The following is a 26,014-nucleotide window of genomic DNA, read 5'->3' as shown; positions in this document are numbered from 1 at the left end:
TGCTCAGCCAAGGTGGCAAGTCTTGAATGACTTGCTAATGGAGTATTGCTACAGGACTTATTTTAAGAAGTGTATCCAGTATGAAAAGAGAATAATGAACAAATGTCATCAGTATGATAAACAATTGATAGTTCATTCTTTTTAAAATCTGAAAATACGCTCTGAGCTTCTTCCACAAATATTAGTTGGTTTGGACACTTCACTTACCAAAACAACAGCCAAAACAAAAAAGATGCAATGTCACTAATAAGTGGAAAAAAATCATTGACTAGTAAAAGTAAGAATGGAAGTTAGTAACATAAAGCTTAAAAAACATCAAAAGTGTCTACTGATAAAATACTGGTAAGATAATGGTATTTCAGATCTCATATTTTGCATGATTATGCAAGGAGTGGGGGTGATTCTTTTCCCTTTTTTCCTCTCTTTCTTTTTTTGTTACAATTCCAGCTTTGGTCTGCCAGTACCAAGGTGAAGTGTGATTGGAGTGTTTTTGCTGGCAGACATATTCCCAGGCAGCTGTTGAGTTTTGCAGGGTGTCAACATTTTCATATGGAAGACTTTCAAGTTTTAGACGAGGCATTTAAAAAAATTCTGGTGAAAACTAATGAATCTTGAATTGTTCGATTAAAATTTCTCCCTCAATTATGATGTCCTATCTCTAGTGCAAGGCATTCTCTGAGAATGCTCAGGGAAGCCTGGGTAGGGTTATATTGGAAGATTTTGTGCAGTACAGAATGGCCAGGATTAGGATGGATGATGGAGCATATTGCTAGCTCTAAATAAGAATAGTAAAAATAAGGGTAATAGCAGTACTCTGTTTCCAAATTCCAGATGCTGAACAGGACATGTGTGAAGGGAGCCATGTCAGGAAAAGGTTTATTTATTTATTTATTTATTTATTAACTGTAACATGACAAAACTCCAAATATTAAACTGGATAACCAGAAACTGTGAAAAGGTGTAGGATGTAAAAGAAGGGAGATGGTGATTATGGAGTCACAGGGAAATCTAATAGAGTACATCGCAGAGAGGGAAGACTGGGACACAAACTGACAAGAATGGGATGGGAGAGAACTGAGAAAATCAGGACTTGGTGTTTTAGCTCAGCTATTTCTGCTGTAAATTATCTAAAATCATGCTGTGTGTTACAAGGGATGGTTTATAAATGTGTCTTACACAAGGGAACTAGATGGCTCCAGGGTAGCTTACATTGCAGCAGCAACCATCCACAGTCACCTCCTGTGCAGTAACCACTTGAGGTGTAAAGCCAGTATTCAGTGTGCTAAACAAAAGCTTACAGAATCCCTCTTCTTGAATGTATTTCAGTTCTTTTCTTCTTTTTTTTTCCCTTTTTTTTTTTCCCCAAGGTTTCTCCTGGGCAGCTTACGAAAAAATACAGCTCATGCTCAACAATATTTATAGATGACAGCACCGTCAGTCAACCTAACCTCAGAAGCACAATAAAGTGGTAAGGATCCTTGTCACTAACAAGGGCTTGAGTGGCATTGTAAGGGTTTTTTGGGATTTTCTGGGAGTCTTTGTCTGTTCCAAAGCCAACTGCACCCTTGAATGAGAAGCACAGCACTGTTTCTGAGGTTGGTCATGGAAGGGGTGTGGAGGTCTGGCTAATTGACTGCTGGAAGCAGCTCTTGTTTCAGGCACAGAGCTCACGGACTGTCCCAGTTCAAAGCCGTTCTCATTGTGAGGCAGTGCAGAAGTGTGTCAGCATTGTGGGTTTGAAAGTATGTGTTGAGCTGGGGAGTTTAGTTCACACTGAAAGCCAAAGCACGAAATTCTTGACCTGGGAAGACTTGAAATGGATTTTGTGTGGAGTTGAAGGAAAAGTTACAGGACTGTGTTTGGTACTTTCCAGTGATATTAGTCTGCCCTCTAGTTGTGGAAAACCAGCACGTTGCTGACTTGAGGTTTAGTTCTGGCCTTTCTGCCTTTTCTTCACGTAGTTGTTATTTTAGGTAGGTGGTAATTATGTTCTCCAATGTAAATGGCTGCTGGAGCTGGTTTTCTGGGTGCCACAAAATCAGGTATTTGCCTTTAGATGATACCAGCTGAGAACTGAGAAGAGAGTTTTATTGTGCTTGAGGGGAAAGGAAGGCTGAGTAGATTGAGTCCCAGAAGGCTTTACTGATTTAATAGTGTTGTAGAGCTTGGAAATGTCTAAGTTCATTTGTTACTTTAAAGTTTGGTTTCAGACAAAAGTATGCAGCATGTCACTTCTCTTTTTCTAGAGAAACAAAAACCTAAAAAGTATGCTTGTGCCAGTTTGAAGTGCTGTACAGCTGACAGCAGATCAGAACTTTTCGTGATAGGTTCCTGTGATGGCAGCACTCCTGTTATCACCATGAGTAAAGAATCTGAAATTTGGCCACAGTAGATGAGTGTTAATATATGAAATCTGTTGCCTCACTTAGCAGAGACTGAAATCTGTTCTTGTCCACTTCTTGGATTATGCTGGCATAACACCATCTTTATTATTTTCTTTTTTAAACAGTTCCTAAATTAGACAACCAGACAGCGTTAAAACATCTGCAGAATCTCTGCAATGGTATATTTAACATCAAGGAGAACTTACATTTTAGTTGGGAATAGTCCACATTTTCACTAAATATCACCTAATCAGGAAATGAAGGGATATGTTGAAACTGTTGCTTAACACTTATTTTGTTCCACAAATATCTGTACAATGAATGTAAAAGTTTGGCTGGCAGATTTGATTTGGCCAATTTCTGTCCAGTTAAGCATCAGAAATGAGATGTGTAGTACTTGGGGATGTGAGAGGAGGTCACTGCAAAATGGATCTGTAACACTTTGCGCTGAGTGACAGCTTTTACAGTGGAAGAGTGTGCATGGAATATGCTTTGTTAAATCTTTCTTTCTTTTCTGTTTTTTAGTGTAACATTAGCAATATTCTACCATATAAAGAACAGGTGAGTGAACTCTTCCTTTGCTGAAATATGACTTTCTTTTTGAGCCAGGGATATAAAATCATAGAATCACTAAGACTGGGAAAAAACTCAAGATCACAGAGTGAAATATGGTCTTGGTCACTTCAGTGACAGCTGGGGAAACTCAAAGGAAGTGAAAAATCTGGCACTTTATGCTCTGTCTGTTTTCCCTTTATACCCTCTCTTGAGCAGCTGTGGAAGGGTCAGTAATGCACCCATCCAATGGCACGTGAAACTCCGAAACAGAGAGGGAGGAAAACACATTTAACTCACCACAAATCAGCCTTTGGACTTTGTTTAGCTTTTCCTGAATACAGACGTACGGATTAGTTTTGATGGGTGAAGGAACGCTCTGTCCATGTACAAATCACTCTTGCCATTACAGCTAGTTCCAACATATGCTGCTGAATTACAGCTGAGTTTTTGAAGTAAATGCTATTAATGAGTTTCATCCAGTTTCACATTTTGAGGGAGAACTTCAGTAAGCATAATACAAGAACATGGAAAGCTATTCATTGTTTAGCATCTTAAATATTTAATTGTAAGGAGTCATCATTAAATGCTTTGCAAAAATACTAGCTAGCTCCATACCATATTCTAGGAAAAGCCGAACCATAAGGTATGTCCCTTGATCCTCTTTAATGAACAATGATTTTTAGTAGAGCATAGCATTACCAATTAACTCTTATTGCTAAACCAGATACTTTTGTTTTGTAGAGATTCTGACAGATCATTGGATATTTTTGATGAAAAATCTCATCCTCTCACAGTAAGTGTAATTTTTTTGTCCTCTGAGTGTGTATCAATAACATCTTGATTTATATGGTATAAGTCATAAAAATGTATAAGCACCGGGCCACAGTCAAACTGATCTTAAATTGTCTCTTTATATCTAATACAAAGTGCAGAGACTTTTGAGATCAGCTAGATCATTAACAGAGCCCAGTCTTTCTAACTACAAACTATGTTTGATTTTCATGCTTTGACTATAAATAGAAGCAAACATGTGCCCAATTCTTTTGCATTCCATGTCTGAAGTTTCTTGTCTGTCTCTTTTCTTCCCCCATTTAATACTGCTTTATTAGAAGTTTTTCCTGTTTCTTTAGGAAGACATGGTTAGTAGGTATGTGCCTAACCTTTTAAATGACTGCAGATAGGAGAATATAATACATGAAGCATCACACAAAGTAGGCAACAGTGAGTTCGGCCTTTAAAAAACAGTAAAGGCAATATTTTAAAGCAATTAAGGTTAAGACTGCTTTCAGTAACAGCAAGGAACATTCAGGATGTGATTTTAATGTGACTTGTCCTGGTACACCTTTTTAGACACTCTTGAAGATGCAAAACTTCATAGTACGGGAAGCTCAAGAGTGGAGTGTGTGCTTTTCACATCCAGTTTGAGCACTCCTATCCTAATGCCTGTCCTGCAGAACCACTTCCTTTGTTTTTCATGTGAAATTAATTTAGCAAAGATCAAATGGCTTTAAAATTTGAATTTGCTGTGGGACTTACACGACTGAATGCAGTACAACCTATTTCACAGATTTTGCTTGTTAACAAACAGATTTTAATAAACAATTTAATATTTATGTTTGAGTTTCATCCCTAAATATGACCCATTGTGCTAGGAATTCTACAATACAATATAAATATATACAACCCTTTATTCAATTAAAAAAAAAAAGAACTTCAGGGCAAGAGCTATATTAGCCAAGATTTCTTGTATGAATTGTAGCATTTCAGAGCAAAAAAGTGTGGACCAAAACTATTCTAAATGCCTGAATCTGTTGGTTTGCATTCAAAATTATTTATGTAAGATGGACTCCATCAGACAATTTCTTTATTTTACAACGTGACATCCTTTGATCCTTTCAGGTAGCCTACCTCCTATTTAATGAGAAGAAAATCATTGTGTCCTCTGGGGAACACTTAAAGGTCTCTTACATCTTACTGCAACATACTTACAGAAATAGAGTTATGGCTGATTGTCACACTTCTGAAAGGCACACACAGCTTGTCAGTTTCTATAGCAATGGTGTTTTGCCTGGGTACCTACTGTTCCTTCAGAAAGGTTAATTAGCAGGAAGAAATCTCTGAACACCTTGTCTTCTAAAGATGCAGTCACAAGGAGTCCACACCAGGCTCTGTTGACCCTAATGGGACCCAGTTACTGGTATCATGGATTTAGTCACAAATACCAGTCTTGGTGCTTCCTTTCTCAGTTCCAGTGTCTTGGTTTAAGACAATTTAAAAGGAGAATTCTCTGGAATAAGTTGCTTTGCTGTATAGGTTCAACCAATCCCTTTCCACCAATAAGGAATGAATATAAGTAGATGTAAGTGAAAAAATAAGTTTACTAACAAAATAAGCAACAGGAAAAACTAACAGTAAATAACTGCTACATACCCAACTGCTGAATCTCACACCCTGTGAGATCAAGGAGAGACCCAAAAGGCCAGAAATATCCTTCCCAAGATGAGAAAACCACTAACTACAGTCTCTCTGAGACCAGGAAAAAAAAAAAAAAAAAACACCAAAAAGAGAACCTAAAAGGGCAAAGCCTGCCTTAAGGCAAGACGAAGCAGCCAGCAAAGCCAAGACCCCTCAGCAGCAGGGCCCAGCTGCCTTCCAGAGCCGAGTTTAAAAGCACCTGGGATAGCACCCAGCCATCCCCAGCTTCCTGCAGCAGGGTCCTAAAGGGACCATGACAGTTTTTGGGCAGAGATAGATGGGGAATGCAATACCACTTTGGGTTACCTCAGGACATCCAGTCAGCAAAAACGTACTGCCAGATGTGCAGTATGTTTGTGCCATGTGTAGCACAGGAATGATGAGTGCTCCTGCTCATGCTATTCCTAATGTTGCATGTCCCCCTTGCAGAGATAACTTCTCTGTTGGTTAGTGGTGTATTAGAAGGCTGTGTGGGCAAAGCTAACTTACCTCTGCATTTTACTTGACAATGCTCCTCAGCTATTTTAAACTACAAAACCATAGAAAAATGCTGCTTTGCTTACCTTACAACTGCTAACTTAGTGTCAAGGAGGTATGCTCTTACTTAGCTGCTGTCCTGACCATACTGTAGGTCTAACTTGGACTGTAGGCAGAAATCTATTCAGTATCAGTCTTGCAGAATCAGTGTGCAGAGTTGGAGCTCTTGAAGTTTCATCCCTCCAGAAAAAGTGCTGAATATCAGAATGTATCTCAAACACTTCCTTTAGGATTGCTTTTACAGACTGTTTATTGCTGAGCTTTTCTTATCCCCTGTGTTTCGAAACAGTTTAGCACTGTGTTGGAGTTAAATCTAGTTCATTAGCTTTGTTGTCTTTCTGGAGTCTCTCAAGAATGAGTCCTATGAAGACAGTGTAAATTACCTTCTAGTTCAACCTGTGACAGAATTATTGCCACATGTTCTTCAGCGCTTCCTCAGCTGGAAGAAGAATCTCATGAAGTCTGGTAATTCTGCCTTTTGAGGAGCCATTGTTTCCCTGGTGTGTATATACCTGTGATTTTCTTGCAGGGAGAAGCATTTCTTTTCACATCTCTTTCAATCTGAAAAATGTTCCATGGACAATAGTTAGCACCTGCAGTGATGATGGTAGTTCATGCTCTTTCCTGTTGGCCGTACAGCTCAAACAAGTGTTCTGAAGAGAGATACCAGCTAAAGCTTCTGTGTTTTGTTTGGAACGTTTGCAATATTGCGAGGCTGCTTCTTTCAGTGTATAATTCTGTTCTGCCTCTGTGACAGGAAATGAGTATATACACCTCAGTGAGAAGAAACAACCTGTTCTTTAGAGTCAGTGTTAAGTGTGACAGATTTTCAGTAATCCCAAGAACTCTCTTTCAGCGGGAAGAAGTCCCAGATGACTACTACAAGCATGACCCCGACCACAAGCACATCTACCGGTTTGTCCGGACGCTCTTCAGCGCCGCACAGCTGACAGCGGAGTGTGCAATAGTCACGCTGGTAAGAGGCTCCCCAGGGCTGCAGCTCAAGCTTTTGGGGAACTTTCCCCTCTCCTCATTAAGAGAATCAGGCTGAACTGACATCTAAATAGTTAAGAGTATTTCATGAAACCCTGTTAATGAAGGCACAGTACAAGTGAGTTCAGTAGAGATTTCTAAGTAGTCACAGAAGTGATTAAATAAAAGGGCAATTTCCTTTTCTGTATATAAATATGTAATGCTTAATTGCTTGTCCAATAAAACCCTGTTTGCTTCATAATACATAACGGGCTGAAGAAGCTGGAGAGCAGCAGTACAGTGGGATGCTGTAAACAGTGGGGTGTGATGAGATCATACACAGAGATGTTATTTCAGCTATGTGGAGGGGAAGGTGTGAGTTTGGAGTTCATATTAACCAGAACAAGCAATACTGCCTCAAGGGATCAAGAGTCAATGCTATAGGAACTCTAGGAGAAGATCGTTCTCATTAAGTCCTTCAGTCATTGCCACCTTCTACCAAACTTTTTTTTTTAATTAAGCCAAAGAGGCTATAACTTTTTTTCCCAGGTGACATGGATGTACTTAGAATATAAGAACAATATTAAGATAATAATCTCATTACAGTTTGTTGTTTGATTTCATAAAGCATGATGAATTTAAAAATTTATCAATGACAATGATTTTTTATTTTTATATATATACGTGTGTGTGCACAAACGTATATGGAAGGAAATTTAAAAACCACAACAGGTATAATTGCTACTTTAGACTGTCTCTCAAACTGCGCTTTGTTGCACACTAAACTTCAGTTTTCATTGTGATTTTTTCTGAAAAATGGTGTGAAAGGAGAACAAAACTGTCGCCAAAAGACAATATAGCAATTAAGAAAACTTAGCTCGAAGGACTCTCTTTAATAAGGAAATGAGTAATTAAAAAGGCTGACTATTTAAGAGCTATTGAAACTCTGGAAGTAGTTGGAGATTTTTGCTTTTTCAGACAGGGAAGCAATGTTGACAGAATAAGATGACAGCTAACCCTAGACAAACTATGTGAAGTGTTTACAAAACATGGAGTTGGTTTCTAAAGTGAATTTTACCACTAGATGGCCCTGTTATTATAGGAACACCTTTAGGCTATTTGAAGGCTACAAGCCAAGGACGGGAAGACAGCATGGGGAGACCTCAGTGACAATTACACCTCCCTTACACCTTTAATAGGTGGAGCTTCCCTTACCCACTGATTTATCTGAAGCTACATTAGAAACTTGGATTTAGATGAGGGAATAGAAAATTAAAAACAATTTATATTCAAATTTGAATGTGCATATTACTTAGTGCAATGGATCATTATAGGAGTGTGAATAGTAGAGAACTTTCAAGGAAGAGATAGATTCAACATCCTAGAGTTGGTTTGAGATCTCACAGGAGGAAAAGGCCAAGGCACATCTTTGGAGTGGGGTATGTCTCACTACCTAAGCAGTTGGTGATGGAGATGAAGGGATTGAAGTCTGTTCTATACAGGGTAAAACAGAAATAGCACCAAAGGGCTTTCATTGTGAAAAGACAGCAATTAACACATCTTTGTCCCATCACTAGAGGTGGAAGTGCAGGTTTTAGTACTTCCTGTTAAGCTACAAGTGCTGCTGAACCTTAACCATGATGACAGGCTAATGTGATGTTGAGTGATTTGCTATCCAGGTAGGCCCTGATGAGAACCTGCCAGTGAAGTGTGACTCGGTGACAGAGCTGTAGCAGTGTCTCCCTGAAGGAGCAGTGCTCATTGCTCACACCTCACTAGCTATTGTGTACCCTGGTGGTCCAGCTCTTGTGGGATAATAAAAAATGGAACCTGTAACCCCTGAAAATTTTGATTCTTAAGTGTGAGTAGTATTCACTGATACTTTATGTTGCCACACTTAACAGTAATAAATCGCCATATTGGACTGGCATGTTTGCTGCTCAGCTCTGCTCACAGTCTTAATTACACACATACAATTGTGGCGTTTTGCTGTTTGGGTTTTTTTCCTTCTTCTTTCTGTAGGTTTATTTGGAAAGGCTTTTAACCTATGCAGAGATTGACATATGCCCTAGTAACTGGAAGAGGATAGTCCTAGGAGCTATTCTGCTGGCTTCTAAAGTCTGGGATGATCAAGCTGTGTGGAATGTGGATTATTGCCAAATACTCAAGGACATTACTGTTGAGGACATGTAAGTTGCAAGGTTTGGGTAATCTACAGCGGTGGGGTTTTTGGTTTTTCGTTGTGTGTGTTGTTTCTGTTTGTTTGTGGTTTTTTAAACAGCAATTTTTGTGATCATGCTGAAAAAATATCTCTCTATTGCTATGATGTGTATATAAGGTGTATATTTAGTGTCTGGCCTCATTCTCTTTTGCCTCCAGAAACTTTGGATAATTACCCTACTTTGAGACAGATCTGTAATAATAATTTTAATGACTTGAGTGAGTGACTTCCAACTTAGTTTTCTTTACCTTCTTTATCTCAGTGATGAGCCATGGAACAAAACTGCCCAATTTACAGTCTTATCAAAAGGGGGTTTTAGAAGGGGAAAAAAAAAAAAAAAAGTGAACTAAATTTGTCCCCTGCCTTTTCTGTTTTAGAATTTGAAGAATTGCAAGGTGAACCATAACTTGTGACTTTCATGTGTACTTGTGTATCCAGTTAAGGCCTCAACATCTCACGGTCTGAACTCCTAGTGCTGCTGCTGGCAGTTGTTTGTGTGGGTAGCTATGGTTGCCTGTGTTACACAGAACTACTGCTACAGCTTATCCTCCCTGGGTAGGTTCTTAGATGTGCCTCCAGTGCTGAAAACAAAGTCCTCAGTCTTATTACTACTTGTTTTTGTAAGGCTGTTCCTTAGATGTATTTTTGTCTCAGATGTCAATTTCAGTTTTTCAAAATTTTTGAATCTGCTGTCTTTTTTTTTTTTTTGCGGCACTCAGCTTTAAGCCAGGTTCTGCAGTATGGGAAGATATTCATCCTCATACTATGGGCTGGAGGTGTGTTTATGTGGATGGTAGTCGGCCCATTAGGTTTTCTGTTAAATTCCTTCTCACAAAGTTCTATCTCAGAGCTTTGAAACGTCAACGTTTTTATTTTAATTCTATTTGCTAGCTTGTTCTCCTGTTTCTCTTGTTATCAGAGGTAGAAATGATGCAAGTCCAGCTTAAAGCACCAGGCTTTCTGGCCTTGCTTTCATGACATGCTTTGTGTGTGTTGGGAGTTTAATCACAGTGCTGTGCCCTGAGCATGTGTCCACGCCTATGCAGTGACAGCCAGTCCTAGCACAGGAGCAGACTGAGCTGGCAGAGCTCTGCACACAGCGCTGGGAGGCTGCCTGTGTCATGGGGCAATGTTCTTGCCCCAAGCTCTCTTCCCTGGATTCAGCCCAAACTAATGTTTAAAATACAGTATTATTCATTTGGGACATTCTAGGAGGAGTAGTATCTATTTTTTTTCCTTTTAGGTAGGGGGCTGTATTTCTAGAAATGAGGGAGTTTTCTGCACCAAAACTGTTTTTATTATTCAAACGATTTCACATCTCAAACAGCAACCACTGCTATTTGTTTTATATATACCCCTTGCCTGGGAGTTCTTTGTCTCAAAATGCAGCACTGTGCCAGCCCTGCTTTCGGGAAAGCATAATTAGTGATTTTATACAATGTACATCTTCACTCAGCCTGGCCCCGAGTGCTCCTCTATCTGAGGAACATACTTGAGGCATTGCTGCAAATAATTCTGAGATGGCTGAAGTGGGGTCAGCAAAGCCAGGAGTGCTGGAGAGTACATCTTGCTCTTTTTGATGTCTGTTCTTGTAGCCCTATTTGGGACAAATCAAATTGATAGCACTGAAAATATCAGTAACAAGCAGGATATTTATGCTCCATTGCTGATGGTGGGTCTCCTGAAATTGTCAGTACTTGCATTTTCAAAGCAGTGGTGGTGGTAAGGAAAATAGATGGAATTTAGGCATACTTTTTTTCCTCCAATTTGAGGATGGGAGTTTTGTAATCCCATCTCATATGAGATGACTTAGACCTTTGAATTTAGGTATGGGCAGACACTGTACTGTTCCCTTCCTGAGAGTGGCACAGGATGTTCATCCTAGGCTCAGCAACTGGGCAGACTTCACCACTCCTTGACTGGATAACATCACCATTAGAGGGACCTTGGAAAACTGCTTCAAATACTTGGCAAAATTGTTTTAAGTTTACAAGTCTACTTTCAATTCATGGTTGGTACTATAGTTATTGTCAGTTTTAGTAGTTGCAGTATTTTTTAAACCAGTCATTTGATAGTGAGTATTCCAAATACAAGAGTTAGTGAGAGAAAATAATTGGCAAAGGATTTCAGTCACAGTTGGAGTATAATATTGGAGATGGCTGGTGATGCTGCCAAAAAATCCACCCAAAATCTCAGCAGCTCCCCAGCTAAAAACTGCTTGGCAGGACTCAGCCAGGTATGGCTCCCCGGGTGGGCCATTCCTATGCAGGAACAGCTGATGTACAAGAACTGGTGGCAGGTTTTGTTTGTGAACTCCTCTGAATTCTCCTCTCGGCTCTCTGTATCTAGAATAATCTCCATAACCTGACAGATGCTCTTGCTGAACCAGTGCAAGCCAAGCACAGGGGCTGCACCACTCTGGAACTGGCAAAAGGTTTTATATCTGATTATCTGATTTAGTTCACCCAGTTTGCAAATCTCTGTCTGTGTGTGTGTGTGTGTGTGTGTATGTGCTTACAAGCCAGGCACCCCTTGTGAAGGCAGCACAGGTGCACCTCCTCCCCACCAATGTCTCCCCAACAGCTTTGTTCTGGCAGGAGCCGGGGGCTCTCAGGTTTTGAAGGGATACAAGATCCAGGCCTGGCTACTGCCACATGTGGTCATTTGCCTTTGCCTCATCCTACTCAACATAGCTGAAGTGTTCATCTTAATTTTTCGATCACAAGCCCTTTTCTATTTGACCAAGGCAAAGGTGGGGTTTTTTAATGGAAGACATTTGTCTTTTAGGTTTTGGGAGATAGTTTTTTTGTTTTGTTTTACTTACTTCTGATGGGAAAAAAATGAAAGGAAATTCAGTTGACATTTGGAAGTCATCCTTTGTCAGAACTTGCTAGCTTTGATGAGACCGAATCCATAATTGCTGAAAAATTAACAGTACAGCTGCTAATCTTGCCATGATTGATTGTAAGGGGACACATGCTGTTCATTCTTTAGGCTACATATATTTGTAAATAAGGCACAGAAAAAACATGGACATTATCCTTTCCCGGGTTTTAAACCACTGTTAATAGACTTGTTAATCCAATGAAGAATTGTATTTTTACAGAATTAAAATGTATTAGCCTAGTGAGTACAAAAGGGGCAGTGAAGAGCATTTACTCACAGGGTAAATCAAGCTCTGATCAGCTGATCATCAAAACATTATCTGATTTACATTTCTATAGGCTTATGACTGTATGAACAGGAAATTAATTTTGGCACTAGGTTCAATGATACTCAAGTGTGCTATGCTAGAAAGAAGCACAAAGCTGCTATTCATATTGAGACCCACCACCCAATACAGGACAACATGGATGATTCCTTGATTTATTTGCCCCCACACTGACAGGTAAAGCATTCACTTTAAATGCTCCCCAAAAAGCAGTAACAACCTTGGCACTGCCGTGGTGCAACTCACCTTCTGATGTATTCACAGTTGGCCTATACAGCTGTTGGAACAGATCTGCTACCTGTAGGGACTGTTGTTGAGTTGTTGTTGAACTGAATTGCTCAGTTTGGGTACCACCAGTTTCTTTCTAGGTTAATTTGTAAAACATTGTTTTTCCTCTGTGGAAAATCTCTGCTTTAGCTGAAACCACATTACAGTAGCTGAAGCAGTTTATTTCATAGCATGGCACTCTCCACGCTTTCCTCCAAGTATTCTGCCCAGTGAAAACAGACAAGAGAGTAAAAACTGGACAGTGCCCTTTGACACAGTACTTTGTTATCCTGCCTAATGCTATTGAGGAGAAAATTCCTTCTCCCACCTAATGCTGCTTATTTATTTATTTATTGGAGATGAATCCATGTTGCTTCAAGAGGCTTTTTTCTGTGAGATAATAGCAGCAGCTCTTCATAGATCCATTTGTTGCCGTGGTGATCTGCCTACTCCTTTTGTTAGTCCGCCTCTACTTCAATAAACCCCCTTCCTGTTATCAGCCTGGTGAAAATGTCTGCAAGTTCTTCAGAGCTAATAAACAGCATACATCATTCCTTTCATCTGATCACTATAGTGTGGGGCCGTATGAGAGTGAGAATGGCGCATGAATTGTACAGCTGCACTAATGGAACTCTGAAGAATGAACCTCCCGGCTCAGCCGAGCGAGTGCACGACAGGGCACTGCCTTCCTCGCCGAGCCGGAGGTGCCAGGACTCAAAAGCTGCACCTTGTTTGGAGCACCAGGGAATGACCTGTCTCTCGAAACTAATAATGCGGAGCTCTCAGTGACCTGTTTCAAAGCTGCTGGGTTTAAAACAAGCTTGAGGTCTCTTCAGTGTTTTCAGCCAGCTAAAACAATCTTTTTTTTCCTTTGTCTCCTGTCCCTTACGCCTCCTAGGAACGAGATGGAAAGACACTTCTTGGAGCTACTGCAGTTTAATATCAATGTTCCTGCCAGTGTTTACGCCAAATACTACTTTGATCTTCGCTCCCTAGCAGATGACAATAACCTGAGCTTTCTGCTGGAGCCTCTCAGTAAAGAGAGAGCACAGAAGCTGGAGGTAAATGGTCTGAGAGTGGCTGATTAGGGAACCCCTCTGTCTTGTATGAGTAGGAAGAGCATCTGTTGCTAGTCATGTTAAGTGGCAGTTAGAAAAACTAAAAAGCTTTTAAATTAGTGTATTACAGCGTAATTTAACCCCTTTATAAATACAGTTAGCACTTCTAAAACCATGCCTAGGCTAAGCTAGAATTCTGAGGAAAGGAAGGGTTTTGGAAGAGATTACAAATGTCTAGCAGATAGCAAAATAAAATGGATGTTATTTTGGGAACCGTAGTTCAGCTCGGCTACTTAAGATTGAAAGGATTAGTGTCATATGTAATGGATTGTCTGTCCTTCCCTAGTCACAGTCTGTATTCCAAGCACCTAGAGACAGTCACACTCAGACCCGTCTAAATACTACCAGCTGAAGGTTTCCCACTGCCTCCCACTGCACAGCTGCTTTTAGATTTAGAGGGAGCACTCTTACTGCTCTGGTGGTTTAATAAACAGTTTGTCTGGGGGCAGCTGCAGAAATATGTTGTGGCTTCCCACCTTTCCAGAGAAACGTTGCCTTAAGATAAACTTTCAGAAGAGCCCCTTCTTGGGAGTCCTTCAGAATGCCCAGAGGAGTGTAAATGCAGATTACTGTCCCTTTCTGCTCCATGGGAAAGGCTGCCCTTGTGGGGAGGCCCCGCAGCCTTCTTGGTGTGAAGGCTCATTTTAAAAAGCTTTAACTTTTGCAGAGTCTGTCTTTCTAGTTGCTGGAGATATGTAAGACATTTTGAAAATACACAATTACCTGGGTTCCCAGGGAAATTTCTTGTTGGATCAATGCAACCTTTCATCTGTCCAGGTTTAATTGATGACTCTGCATGTTGTTTTGTTGACCTTTCAACAAAAGCATTACCACAGGCCCTGTGTACACTGATACCACAGTCCCTTTCAGAGAGGGGTGTGCTGCGGATTCTTGGCTTATGTTGTTCCATTGTCCACCCCCAATAATTCTGCCAAGGGCTAAGGATTTTATTTTGTCCCATAAGTGCCTGAACTTCAGGAGTAAGTGTGATCCCTCCTGGTCCTTTGGAATGATAAGTATGATATGCCTATGAATTCCTGTATTTAAAGTTAAGCAATGCAGCTCTTCTGCTTTGTCTCACCCTTGTTACTTGCACTTTAAGCTAACACTGTCACTAATTGTAAATGTGGTTGTAGGGCAGTTCATAGTCCACAGGAAATTGTTTACTGAACTGCTCAGTGCCAGGGCATAAGTGGATGATTTACAGATTGTGAGCCTGTTTTGTTTCTTCTTTCTTAGTATTTGGGGGCTTGGTATTTAAAACCAGAGTAATTTTCAGTACAGTATGTAATTTGCTATCATGCACTTATTAATGCATGTATATTGGACATTTTGGGGTTTAATTCTAAAATGTGATAAATATTTAGACTATTTGGTAAAATTTTTAATTCTACCTTTTGGTTAGAAGCACACGAGCAGCTGATAGGAGCCGGTATAAAGCAGTGAATTAGTGAATTCCAGAAACTGAAGACTGATTTACACCATATGGGCAACTGGGGCTGAATGTGTCAACACAGGTTGCTGTGTGATTGATGTGCTAGCATTAAAGCAGGATGGAGAGTCTGTCTGGTCTTGCACCAGGAGCTCATGCCGCCAGTGTCTCAAAGAATGCCACTCTTGAGCCAAATGCATGCCTCCAGAAGGTCGGCAGAAATAAATGTAAATAATTATTTTAAAATACACTTAGAACTTTATTCATGCTCAGAGTGCTTTTCACCTTTTGAACTTGCAGAACACTGGGCTGTGCTGAATGGGTGCTGCCTTAAAGGGAAGGTGTAGGCTTGTAGCTGATCACAGGACTCTGAAAGTTCATCTGGTGATAGGTGGTAAATTATTAATGGAAGTAAATGTTCAGGGCTGAAATTCAGTTTGACTTTTTATTACAGGTATCCTTATTAATTTGCATTGATAATGCTTGAAAGCTCCAATCAGAAACAGGCCTTGCAGGGGAGGAGACACAGTATTTTTTTGACAGTTGTGTTATTAGGATTTAAATAATTAGGATTGTTACTGGAATAGCCAGATAAAGCAGGGCAGAGGCAAGCCAATAAATGGATGCAAAAGCAATTCAACACTAGATTGTCTACACATGCTAATATTTAACTACCATAACAAAGTACAATGGCTGCCCTCCCCTCTCAGATCATGGGGGTGATCCTGGTAAGAAAAAATATGTTGGGAGTGAGGGTGTAGAGAAGGTAAAGGCAAAAACCTAGTAGAAATTCATTTCCTTGGCTTGCTTGCCCTGAGTGGCCGAGGGTAAGATGCTCAAGGGAGTGCAGAAACCTTTTCAGTTTGAACCTGTTCTCTCAGAGAAATGCCTGTATGTGTTTCTGCACTGTTAAAATAAAACTTTTGTGCTGCCGTGTGCACCAGACCCAGCCACTAGGGGTGATTTTCAATATAACTTCCACAAACTTAAGTCTGAAATGGATCCAAGTTTTTAATTAGATAGTGAGACTAGTAAATTAAAAAAGATACTTGCACATGGAAATCATTCACCTTCTTTAGGTCTACCTTTCTGATGGCTGGGCTTCATGTTGACCTGGGGACAGACCCCATTACTATTTTCCCTCCTGAATAGTCCCTGTTTATTGTCATTCTGGGTAAAAGCCAGGAGCGTCACTGCTGCAGAGCACCTGTGCTGCTGGTATTGCACTTGTAAAACCTCCCTTGGAATGTTCCAACTTCCCTAACGCGGACTTTTCCTTCTGTGTCTGTCTGTGGTGTCCAGGCAATCTCCCGGCTGTGTGAAGACAAATACAAAGACTTGTCAAAAGCTGCTATGAGACGATCTTTCAGTGCTGATAACTTAGTTGGTATTCGCCGTTCTAATGCCATCCTCTCCTGAGGAGAGAGCAAGGTGCAGCACCAGGAACCAGCATCCACACCAAGCGGAGGAATCCACCACTCCATGCACACAGGCCAGCGGTGATGGTGTCTTCCAGCGAGAGGAAGCGAGGAGAGTCCATCAGCCAAGGGAGCCCAGAGCTTGAGGAACATACTTGGTGCAAAAGACAAGGCCTTTGTCAAATCATCTCTCTCCTCCTCCTAATGTATCCAGAGGTGCAAAAACAAACTTATCTCCTTCTCTCCCCCACAGATGTTTGCTTACTATGTAGGCCTATAGCTGTGAACTCTTGAGGTTTTTAATAATAAGTAGTTTTAAATTTTAGAGTTTAAACACTAACCACATGACTATAGTTACTATGTTCTTCCCTCCTCTCCCCTGTCATCCAGAGTCTCACTGCATTTGTATTTCAGGTCAATGCAGTGTTAACAAAAACAACACATGGGACTCTTAAAGTATAAAGCCGCTCTGGAGCTGAAAACAGTAGCATAGACACGTGTTGATGGCTTTTCCCTGGTTTGGCTACTAAAAGCTGCTATTATTGGTGATGTGTTCATACCAAGAAGCTGCCCAGCAGGAAGGAATTCCATCTCTGCACCCACAACTTCACTCCAGTAAAGATTGTCAAAAGACTTTGAATGTTTTGACTGGGGGCAGAGATCCGGTTTTATGTATTGTTAAAATGTATAGGGTCCATGCTGCATTTCTTGTGAAATATGGTGCTTCTCTCATTTTCTAATTCTTATATTGCTCTGGAAGAGATGTAATCTGTGTATTTTTCTGAGGCATTGAATGAAAAAGTTGGTCTGGAAACATCATCACCATCCCAAACAGTGTAGCAATCCAGTGGTGAATGGCGTGTGTGCAGCACTGCTTCTCTGAGTTCTACTGCAGATCTCTTGTGCTATATACAGTGAGTTCCTAAAGCTGATATTGTGCATCCATCTGGCTCTCCTTGGGTTTCAGTTTCCTGGGAGGAAGTTACATTCATAATGAGACAATAATGAGAATCCTGGACTACCTTTCAAGGTAGATGGAAAAATACTGTGTTCAACTGAGAATTATCAAAAAGCTTTCTATAAACCTTTTTTTTTTTTTTCCAAAAGTGAATTTTATCATGTGCAACCGCTCTAGAGGCTTGGGGTTTGCTCTTTCAGAGACTTTGGAACAGAGCTTACTTTCAAACTCTGAAACTGAACTCTAAACAGGATAAGTATTATTAGACTCTTCCTGTTACAAGTCTTTGTAGTATCTTCCCTTCTTGGATCCAAATAGGTTCTAGGCAGTGTCCTAGGAGCAGATCTCCCTCCAAATGACACGGGTTTTGTGCACTTCCTCTTACAGCCAAGGCCCAGAAACTTACACTGAACGACAAGTCCATCTGCCTTTGGGAGTGGGGCTGTGTGAGTGCCAGCGTCAGTGTGGCTGCACTCAGCTGTTCAAAGGATGCATACAGCCTTTTGCAGTATGCAAACGTGCCAGCCCCTGGCTCCCAAACCCACAGAACTTGGCACTTCAGGTATTGATCACAATTCAATATTGAAAATAACACTACATCTTCAGGTGGTTTTCCTTTCTCATGTTTGTATTAAAAGAAAAGCTAATAAACTCTATTTTAATTAAAGTTAAAGGTGAAAGGTGTGTTCTGTACAGCTATTGGAATCCACTGCCCCTCAAAAAAGGAAAAAAAAAGAAAGAGAAACCCCAGTGGTGTGTGTGTGTGTGTTAAGGCCTCTCCATTCCCCACACCAGCCTATCACCTTCATTTGGTCCCCGTGGGCTGGCAATGTCTGGGAGCAGGCAGCAGAGCCCTGGGAGGGATGCAGCCCTACACGGCTGCCCAGATCTTCCCACATGGTCTGGATTTAGAACTTGACTTGAGCCGCTCAAATAAACCACTCACTGACAGTTTCTTTGCACCTTACTGGTCTTTAAGTAGGGCCAGTCTCTGGAGGCAATTTGATGGTTTTTAAGTCCTCCCTTGAGGAGCACTGAATTGGAAGGTACAAGTGACCAGATCCCGGATTGACTTGTGACCTAATTGCTAACGAGCTTTACTTCCCTCAGCACTGCCCGGTGCTGTGTGGGATGGGCCTGGTGCACTCTGCTGCGGGGCTGCTCCAAAAGCAGCCGCTCACTGTGAGCTCCTCAGCAGACACTGGGGGCACTCCTTTCCCTTTCTTGCCAGAGGAGATGGAGACTCTTCCTGCTGATCTGGATGACAGGTGAATGACATCTCAAGCTGATGGCTTCTTCTGCAATACATCCTGCAGGAGACAGCTGCTATGAACCTGATTTTGCTTTGAATATTACCTGGCTTTAGTTTTATTGTAGCCCAGAGTACATTATCAATGGGATTTTGATCTGTTCAGCAGATACTAAGCAGGCCTGAACTCCAACTCAGCTTCTTAAGAGGGAAAAAAATAGCAATTCCATTTACCATTCTGGTATCCCTAAAAGAGTTAGATTCTGAAAAACACAGCTAGCGTATTTCTTAGCTAAACAATGACATGTAAACCATACAGCTCCCTTTTGAAGTGCTGGGCAATGTTTCAGAAGGAATTGCATTTAGGTGGTTCTGCTGGACAATGAACTGTGGAGGGGAAATACCCTCCAATTTGCATTATTCTATGTGCTGGCAACACTTTTCTCAGAGGCAGAAGAAAAATTACAATCATGGTCAGAATACTGGAATTACAGAGACTGTTACCTACCTCTGCTCCCAGGGAAGAGCAACTGGCTATGGGATGAATGTACCTTGTTTTTCTTAATCCAACAGCTGAATAATAATTAATCTATGTTGAGGTGATCTGCTTTCAGTTCCAGAGTAGCACTCCCCATCTGGCAGTAAATGCTGTTTGCAGAGACAATAGCTGTGTTATGGCCCAGCAACAGTGATGTGAGCACCAGCCAGGCTAGCAGGAAGAGCGTGTGTTAGCAGTCAGCAGGGGCAGGAGGCCATGGAGGTGTTTGTGGGCTACAGGATGCCCTTGGGCTCCAGCGGCCCTTCCCTTTGTGTACAGGGACTGTGTATTTTGTTTCCAAGGGAATTTTACGAGAACTACTTCAGTTTGGGTTTGGCAGTTAAGAGGACAGGCACTTGAGGGATGGAATAAATGTCAAGACCACTGCTCCTGGATAAGAGTATGGGTGTCAAGCATACCCTGAGCAAGCAGAATTGGACAGAAGGGCCATTGAAGCAAGAGCTTGCACAGGAGGTTGGCAGGAGTGCTCAGGGCAGGGTGGGCTGCCCCGTTCAGAGCTCAGCACTGGGCAGGCTGCAGCCCCCATCCTGTCCTAGGATTTCCCATCGTGCAGGACAATGACCTAGAACTGGCATTCCATACTGTTATCTGGGAAAACTATCCTTGCACCAATTAAGCTGTTTGCCAACACGGAGTGAATTTCAGGGTGCTGCCAAAGTGATTGTAGTGCCCTTACCAACACCCACCCCCCAACGGACTGGCAAAAGAGCACTTAAATGGCAGAGCATGGGCCTGTTTGTCTTAGGATTGGGAAAGTCTCGGGCTGCCTTCACAGACAGGCATTTTCTAGGTGAAATAACCACTTTGGCTTCTGATCTATTATATTAAAAACTATCTGAAGAGCCACATGGTCCCCATGCCATCAAACACTGTCATTCCCCATGCCACCCAGCCTGAACTTCTGCTGCATTTGCACCGTTCAGCCCCAGGGAAGCTGGTGACTGCCTCAAGGGTGGCTGCAGTTGACCGAGTGGAATCTGGAGAGCGCAGGAGCACAAGCATTAGGCCAGCTGTGCAGGATCACCTGTGTGCTCATGGGGACGGAGTCCTGCAGGTGATTCACACACTGCCTCCAGGGAAGGCCCTTCCCTTGCTCGGAAACAGTGGCTTGAGGTAGGCGGTGGATGGCAGTGCTGCCAAACTCCTGTTTACTGAGGAGCTGAGGACACATCAGCTTCCTGGCAGGCAAGAATGACAGCAAGGCTGCCAGCAAGGTGCTGGAGTTACTTCCGAGAGCAGGCAGTGAGTGTCCAAAGCTCCTTGAGAAGAACCTGATGCTGAAATGGTTCATGTCCCCTCCACACCCCAGAACTGCTGCCCCTCAAGCAACAGGATCAGCCCCAATGGTGTGTTTTGCCTGTACTTGAGCATGGTGGGGCAGATCCCTGCAGAATCAGGTGAGTCAGGCTGTGGGACTGTCAGGTTTATCACTGGGTGCTGGAATGCTGCTTCCAGGTAAGAGATCCTATCTGGTGGGACCTGGTGTGTGCCTACACACCTAACTAGATAGCAGAGTCCTGCACCATTAGTCACCATAGAGCCAGCCTTAACCCCTTGCTATCCCTCCCCAAGTGCTCCTCTCATCAGGAGAGGTCACACAGCAGATGGCAACGCGGCCACCCAAATGGGCCGGCGTGCAGCATCCTGCTGGGTATGGAGCTGTCATCTGCTTGCCCTTAGGAGTATCAAAGGGCACCTCTTCAGGGCCTGATCTCAGCACAGGGCAAGGGACACGTACTGTGCAAACTGCAGAATGCCAATAAAAGTTGATAGTTAACCCTCTTTTAGCAGCGAGGCGTGACCTTGGCCCGTCACGGAAAGCGCTGTCAGCGCGGTCACGGGCACAGCCGGCACAGCCGCCCCCGAGCACAGCGCCCAGCTCAGGGCAGAGCCTGACTGCACCACCCAGCCCAGGCACGCCGGCGCTGAGGGCACGGATGTGTGGCATCCTCCGTGCCAAGGGCAGCCCTGCGTGGGGTTTGTGCACATGGAACATGCTATTCTTGTGCTACATGAGGTAGTTGCCTCACCAGCTCCCCACGATCCCCAGGGATAAGAGCCCTGCGTGGCCCTCCAGCACACGCCTCCCCCTCCCCCTGACAGGTAAGCTTTTAAGGTAATAAATACACTAACAGAAGCAGAAGTAAAGAAAACAATACACACTACTTTTTTATCCTCATAAATAACTAATGGTGATACTTCTCTTTGAATAAAATTTCTTCAGCTTTTCACATAATATAGTACAGTTATTTAAGCAACATTGAACAGCATCGGTAACGGAAGAGGCAAAACCCAACATATAAATTGGCTACAGCAGACAGGGCACACGGCAACGGCTCCTTCCCCCCTCCTGCCACTTGTTGCTGAGAAGCCAGGCTCAAACACGAGTTGATTGTATTACCCTACCATTAGATCAAAGCCGAAAACGCTCTCGCATTTTTCAGTAGGCAACGGTTTGTAGCTAATCTTGGATTTCTTTACACAGTCAGTTGCACTTTGGAAAAAACAAAAACAGCAAAATACCACCCTTGACACGGTTTTGTTCATTGTATTGCATGATGTATGTTTAGCTGTATCTACAAAAGGCACTATAGAGAGAGAGGAGTCCAGCAAGGTGCAGACTGGAGGAGGCTGGAATCATGAAATGCCCTGGATTACAGCACGAGACTACCCACAGCGTCTCTGCGCCTGACCTGTCTCACTGCTGAGAACACACCTGTCCCTAACCTGTATCAAAGGTCACTACGGCTCTTGTATGTACAAATTAGGCTATAATACAACTATTTACAGTTTGTAACACAATATGGTGCAATTCTGTCCACAATAAAGCACTCCAACATGCTGGAGGGGGTGAGCCCTGTTGCAAGAGTGTGGATGGGTGCAGCTGAACAGCCCCTGGTGAGCCCTCCATCCTTGCACCTCTGTCTCCTCTATCCAGGACACCCCAGAGACACTCATGCAGTACCTTTATCCGGAGACGTGCCACTTGAGTGTTCCCTCACTTCCCAGGTTTTCATTTTAAAATGAGGTGGAAACCTTTTGACTGAAGTGGTCCACAGGTGTTAAGAACAACCTCAGATCCTTGCAGTCCTGCAGGAGCAAAGCCAGCAGTTGTTCTCCAGTGCTTGAGCAGCTGGGTCACGGTGCCATGCTCGAAGGAGGGCAAAAAGGACTCCAGTAACGGCTGGGTAGTTACATCCATCACCACTGCTTAGGGCAGGGGAAAAAAAAATTAAAACGCAGGTGCTTTCACAAGTGGCCTGAAGCCAGAGGCAGCCAGCCTCATCCCGTGCCACAGCTGGAGCCCTTTGCCCTGGCTGCATTTGGTCACTTTGACAACAGAGCCCCTCACCATTATTCTACTCACTGAAACCCAGCTGTCACCACTGCTTAATGCCAGGCAATGGTTCTGTCAGTGCTCAGCTGCTGTCTGATCCAGGGAAGTGAAAAAGGCTTGGAAGCTGGAGGAAAAGAGGTACAACCGCTCTGCTAAGTTTTCCTCAATTAACTGCTGCCTCTCAAACCCAGTACTCTCTCTAGCAGAGGCACAGCTTTGAAAAAAGCAGCAACAATATTGAAGCTGACTGACTGCAAAACCCAGCTGCTGCTTCAGAGAGACAGCGTGCCGCCTGGCTGGGACACCCCCGTGCAGTCACTGCTCACTGCAGGGGTACAACCACCCTTTTAGGGTTGGTTGTGCCACGCTCAGCTGCTGTGCCACATGCCACAGCTGGCAGGCAGGACACAGGGCCTGCCTCCCTCACCCCAGGTAACTCACACGGGACAAGGGAAGAGAAGGAACTCATCCCGCTGCAGAGGCGAGAGGGGCGAGCAGCACCGACCCTTCCAAGGGCAGCCCAGGAAAGCCCTGCTCTCAGTGCCAGAGCCAGCAGTGCAAACCCCGTGCTGGGCCGGCAGCCTCACCACCCACACGGCCCTTGCGCAGCCCCTCGGCTCCCTGGGCTGTGGCTGCCCGGGCTGTGACTCCATGGGCAGTGGAGCTGGCTCCCCATCGCAGAGCAGGGAGTCAGTGCCACCCTGCTGAGCCCACCGAGCCAGCTCCTGCCCGGTCCTGAGCCCCTGGCTGAATGGAGCCAGATGTGCTGGCCCAGGGCAGAAGGGACCACTGCAGACAGATGGGACCCTGCTCCCTGTAGCCGATCCTCTCCACGGCCCCTTCCTCCAGCACTGTCACCACCCATGAAGTCCCCGGCCCGCGCTGCTCCACCCCTCCTGCTCGGTGTGCTGCTGCCCAAGCAGGGCCAGTGGCTGCCTCCTCACACGAGGGCCCCAGCCTTCTCCTCCTCAATATGCAGCTGTGCCTGGCGGCCTGGGGGCACTGAGGGCAGTCTCCAGCTCTGCCCAGGGCACCCAGGGAGGCAGCACCCCCTGCCAGCTCTCCCTGACCCACTCTCTGGGCTTTAGTGACGGGCTCAGTGGCAGTGCCAGCCCCCACCTGGGGTTGGGGACCACCATCTACCCTGTCTGCTACAGCTCTGCCTTTCACCCCAGCACCAGCAACACCTGCTCAGAGGCTCGTTGTGGGACACAAATCAGTGCTTGAGGGCTACTGCCACCTTACTGGCCCACAGGCAGCAGCATCCCAGGACGCCAACCAGGATGTGGGACCCCAAATGGGGCATACATGGCAGTGCCAGGCTCCAGGCCTCCCTGTCCCTCTGCCCCCACACAGCTGGCAGCACCTCCCCCTGCCCTGCCTGGGGCTGCGGCTGCTCCGTGCCCGTGGTCCCAGGCAGCACCACCATCGTGGCGCTGAAGATGCCAGGGGTGGCCCAGCTGTCACCCCCTCTTCTGTGGCCCAGGGTCTTCGCAACCCTCTTCTCCCTGTGGCTGGGGTCACCGAGGCTCCCTCCGGTCACACATGGGACAGTGGGACCTGCTTGTGGTAGGAGGCCATACTGGGCAGTACCGTCCTGCCCACCAGTGCCGGGCTGGCCTCACCGTACACAGAGGCGCCCGCAGGCTTCCTGGCCCGGCAGCAGCGCATGGTGAAGCGCCTCCAGGACTCGAGTGTCTTGCCAGACCAGATCCAAACGCCAGAGGTGATCCCCACCACAAGGCACATGAAGTACTTGAGCATGAAGACAGCATAGTCAGGCTTGGGGCGGTGAGGGTCCCCTGGGCAGGAGCAGTTCTGTGCCTGCTCCCAGGCCTCCCGGTTGTGCTGCTCGTAGATGTAGCAGGCAATGACAATGGTGGCAGGCACAGTGTAAAGCACGGTGAAGATGCCGATGCGGATCATCAGCTTCTCCAGCTTGTCAGTTTTGGTGCCGCCCTGCTTGATCACGCTGCGGATGCGAAAGAGCGAGACGAAGCCAGCCAGCAGGAAGAGGCTGCCGGTGAAGAGATAAACCACTAGCGGTGCCAGCACAAAGCCACGCAGATTCTCCAGGCTCTGGTTGCCCACATAGCAAACCCCGGCCACCGGGTCACCGTCCACAGAGCTCAGTGCCAGTACAGCGATGGATTTGGCACTGGGGATGAGCCAGGCAGCCAGGTGGAAGTACTGTGAGTAGCTAGCAATGGCCTCATTGCCCCACTTCATGCCAGCTGCCAGGAACCAGGTGAGGGACAGGATGACCCACCAGATGGAGCTGGCCATGCCGAAGAAGTAGAGAAGAAGGAAAACCACGGTGCAGAGAGCAGGGCCCGTGGTCTCGTAATGGATGTGGTGGTGCTCTGGGTTGCAAGCCACATTGGCATGCCCTGCCACCAGCCGCACAATGTAGCCCATGGAGACGAAGAGGTAGCAGGCAGAGAGGAAAATGATGGGGCGCTCAGGGTACTTGAAACGCTCCATGTCAATGAGGAAGGTGGCCACGGTGGTAGAGGTGGAGAGGAAGCAGAGGATGGACCAGAGGCCGATCCAGAAGGTAGCGAAGGTCTTCTCATCCTGGGTAAAGTAGGGCTGGTAGCAGGGGATGGCACAGTTGAGCACCTTCCCAGTCCTGATGCGGTTGTACAGCGGATGGGACTCCTTGGAGATGGGGATCAGGGGCGCTTTGCACTTGCAAGTCTGACCACAGTCCAGCCCTGAGAGGCGCTGCCCATCGAGTGGCGTCAGGTTTTTGGCCATGTCCTTGGCAGGGCGCGTGGGCTTCCCAAAGAAAGGCGGCAGGGTGGTGGCTTCTGTGTGGTTGTATCCCATGCAAAGCACCTCGGTATCCCCCAGCACCGGCAGGTTGTCGCAGCTCATCCTCTCGGGCCAGGCAAAGCCGTACTGCTGCATGATGGGCGAGCAGCCGGCTTTGGCCCGCTCGCAGACGGAGCGGCAGGGGGGCAGCGGCTTCGTGTAGTCGGACAGGCAGATGGGGGTGTACATGCTGCAGAGGAAGAAGCGCAGGTCCGGGGAGCACTGGATCTCCACCAGCGGCCAGAACTGGTGCACCTCCAGCCCGGCCTCGTCCTGCGTGTCGTGGTTGAACTGGTTGGGCATGTAGGTGAGGTTGTAGCCGATGCCCTTGCACATCGGCACCGTGATCTCCTGGCACACCAGCGCCTTGGAGGCGGCGCGCCCCGCCGCCGGCAGCCCCAGCAGCAGCGGCAGCCCCAGAAGCAGCGGCACCGGCAGCCCCCGGCCGCCCATCGCCGCCGCGCGTCCTACCGCCGCCGCATGTCCTGGGCACCTGCCGCCTCC

General features: G+C 45.0%; 2 protein-coding genes across 2 annotated transcripts in view; one reads left to right on the top strand and one right to left on the bottom strand.

The window, feature by feature from the left end:
- The window catches only part of CCNYL1 (cyclin Y like 1), a 33,204-nt gene extending 14,989 nt beyond the window's left edge, over positions 1 to 18,215 (top strand). Inside the window, exons 4-10 of the mRNA XM_066189714.1 lie at positions 1,368 to 1,468; positions 2,910 to 2,945; positions 3,681 to 3,732; positions 6,808 to 6,927; positions 8,946 to 9,112; positions 13,521 to 13,683; positions 16,475 to 18,215. Coding sequence (XP_066045811.1) covers positions 1,368 to 1,468; positions 2,910 to 2,945; positions 3,681 to 3,732; positions 6,808 to 6,927; positions 8,946 to 9,112; positions 13,521 to 13,683; positions 16,475 to 16,591 — 756 coding nt within the window. The 3' untranslated portion in view covers positions 16,592 to 18,215. The remainder of the gene's footprint in view (positions 1 to 1,367; positions 1,469 to 2,909; positions 2,946 to 3,680; positions 3,733 to 6,807; positions 6,928 to 8,945; positions 9,113 to 13,520; positions 13,684 to 16,474) is intronic.
- A 3,285-nt stretch (positions 18,216 to 21,500) lies between these two features.
- On the bottom strand, positions 21,501 to 25,963 carry FZD5 (frizzled class receptor 5). Its single transcript, XM_066189713.1, has one exon. It carries the CDS (start codon positions 25,961 to 25,963, stop codon positions 24,233 to 24,235), a length of 1,731 nt encoding a protein of 576 aa, XP_066045810.1. The 3' UTR covers positions 21,501 to 24,232.
- Positions 25,964 to 26,014: the final 51 nt, after the last annotated feature.

This window comes from Chamaea fasciata, unplaced genomic scaffold, assembly GCF_029207755.1.
Source record: "Chamaea fasciata isolate MVZ Bird 193981 ecotype frontalis unplaced genomic scaffold, bChaFas1.0.hap1 SCAF_8, whole genome shotgun sequence".
Taxonomy (NCBI): domain Eukaryota; kingdom Metazoa; phylum Chordata; class Aves; order Passeriformes; family Sylviidae; genus Chamaea; species Chamaea fasciata.
Note: the sequence above shows the minus strand (reverse complement) of the source record. Positions and strands in the feature narration are given on the sequence as shown.